The sequence below is a fragment of the Vigna radiata genome, unplaced genomic scaffold, assembly GCF_000741045.1.
Source record: "Vigna radiata var. radiata cultivar VC1973A unplaced genomic scaffold, Vradiata_ver6 scaffold_2603, whole genome shotgun sequence".
In the NCBI taxonomy this organism is placed as follows: domain Eukaryota; kingdom Viridiplantae; phylum Streptophyta; class Magnoliopsida; order Fabales; family Fabaceae; genus Vigna; species Vigna radiata.
The window spans coordinates 64-1,006 of NW_014543615.1; the positions used below are offsets into that span (position 1 = coordinate 64).

Below are 943 nucleotides of genomic sequence, written 5' to 3' on the forward strand. Positions count from 1 at the left end.
GCTTCTCTAGGATCTATTTGAGGATTCCGGATAATATCTTCAAAATGCCATTGTACTGTATCAATCCAATTTTTTAAATACAATAAATATTCAATTTCTCCTTTTGGGAAAGGATTTTCAATGGGTTGATATACATTATCGAATTGATGATAATCCTTTATACTCTGTTCAAATATTGAAAATGCTATCTTCGAAAACATATATTTTTACTATTTATTATTATACAAATATAGATTTATTTTTAAAAAATGGTCGCCAAAGTACTAAATTAAAAAAATCATACCTATTAAATAAATACTATAATTTTATTCTATTTTTGTAATATTTTTTTCGTAAAAGGAGATATCACCAACCTTCCAGAGATAGTAGCCCTTTGCAAGAGCAGTTGATCCCAATGTTCCGTACCTTCCCATAGAATTCTTTTAAACTCTAAAAGAGCATCCGGATTATAACTTACTAATCTAGCAGAAAATACCGATAATTCATTATCTAGATCTGTTATACTCTCAACTATTTTAGTATACAATCCTTTATCTTTAGCCCAACGAGCATCTTTCCATTCATGAGCCATTAAAGTCAATTCTGAAAAGGCCTGTTTTCCCATTTTTCGCTCTAAAAAAGGAGCAATAACAAATGGTCCAATCCCAATAGCTAATTCGGATAATTTTATAACTCCTTCATCTGTTGCTATAACATAATCACAAGCAGCAATAAGTCCAACACCACCACCAACTGACTTTCCATGAATACGTCCAATAATAATTTTAGAACATTTTCGCATTGTATTTAACAAATTAGCAAAACCTGAAAAAAAAGCAAAACCTTTTTCAAAAGTATCAATTGCTAATAGATCTCCAAAAAAAGCTCCGGCACAAAACGTACTTTCCCCTTGACTCTTTAATATAATAATAGATACTTGACTGTTTTTACTTAATTTTTTAAA

General features: G+C 29.7%; 1 protein-coding gene across 1 annotated transcript; it reads right to left on the reverse strand.

Annotated features, from left to right (window-relative positions):
• Positions 1–353: 353 nt before the first annotated feature.
• LOC111241167 (probable polyketide biosynthesis enoyl-CoA hydratase PksH) lies at positions 354–781 on the reverse strand (the record flags this gene model as incomplete). Its single annotated transcript, XM_022778026.1, has 2 exons — positions 525–781; positions 354–405 (listed from the first exon to the last, which is right to left on the reverse strand). Coding segments are annotated over exons 1-2 (309 nt in total), but the record flags the coding sequence as incomplete, so codon positions are not given.
• Between the last annotated feature and the right edge of the window lie 162 nt (positions 782–943).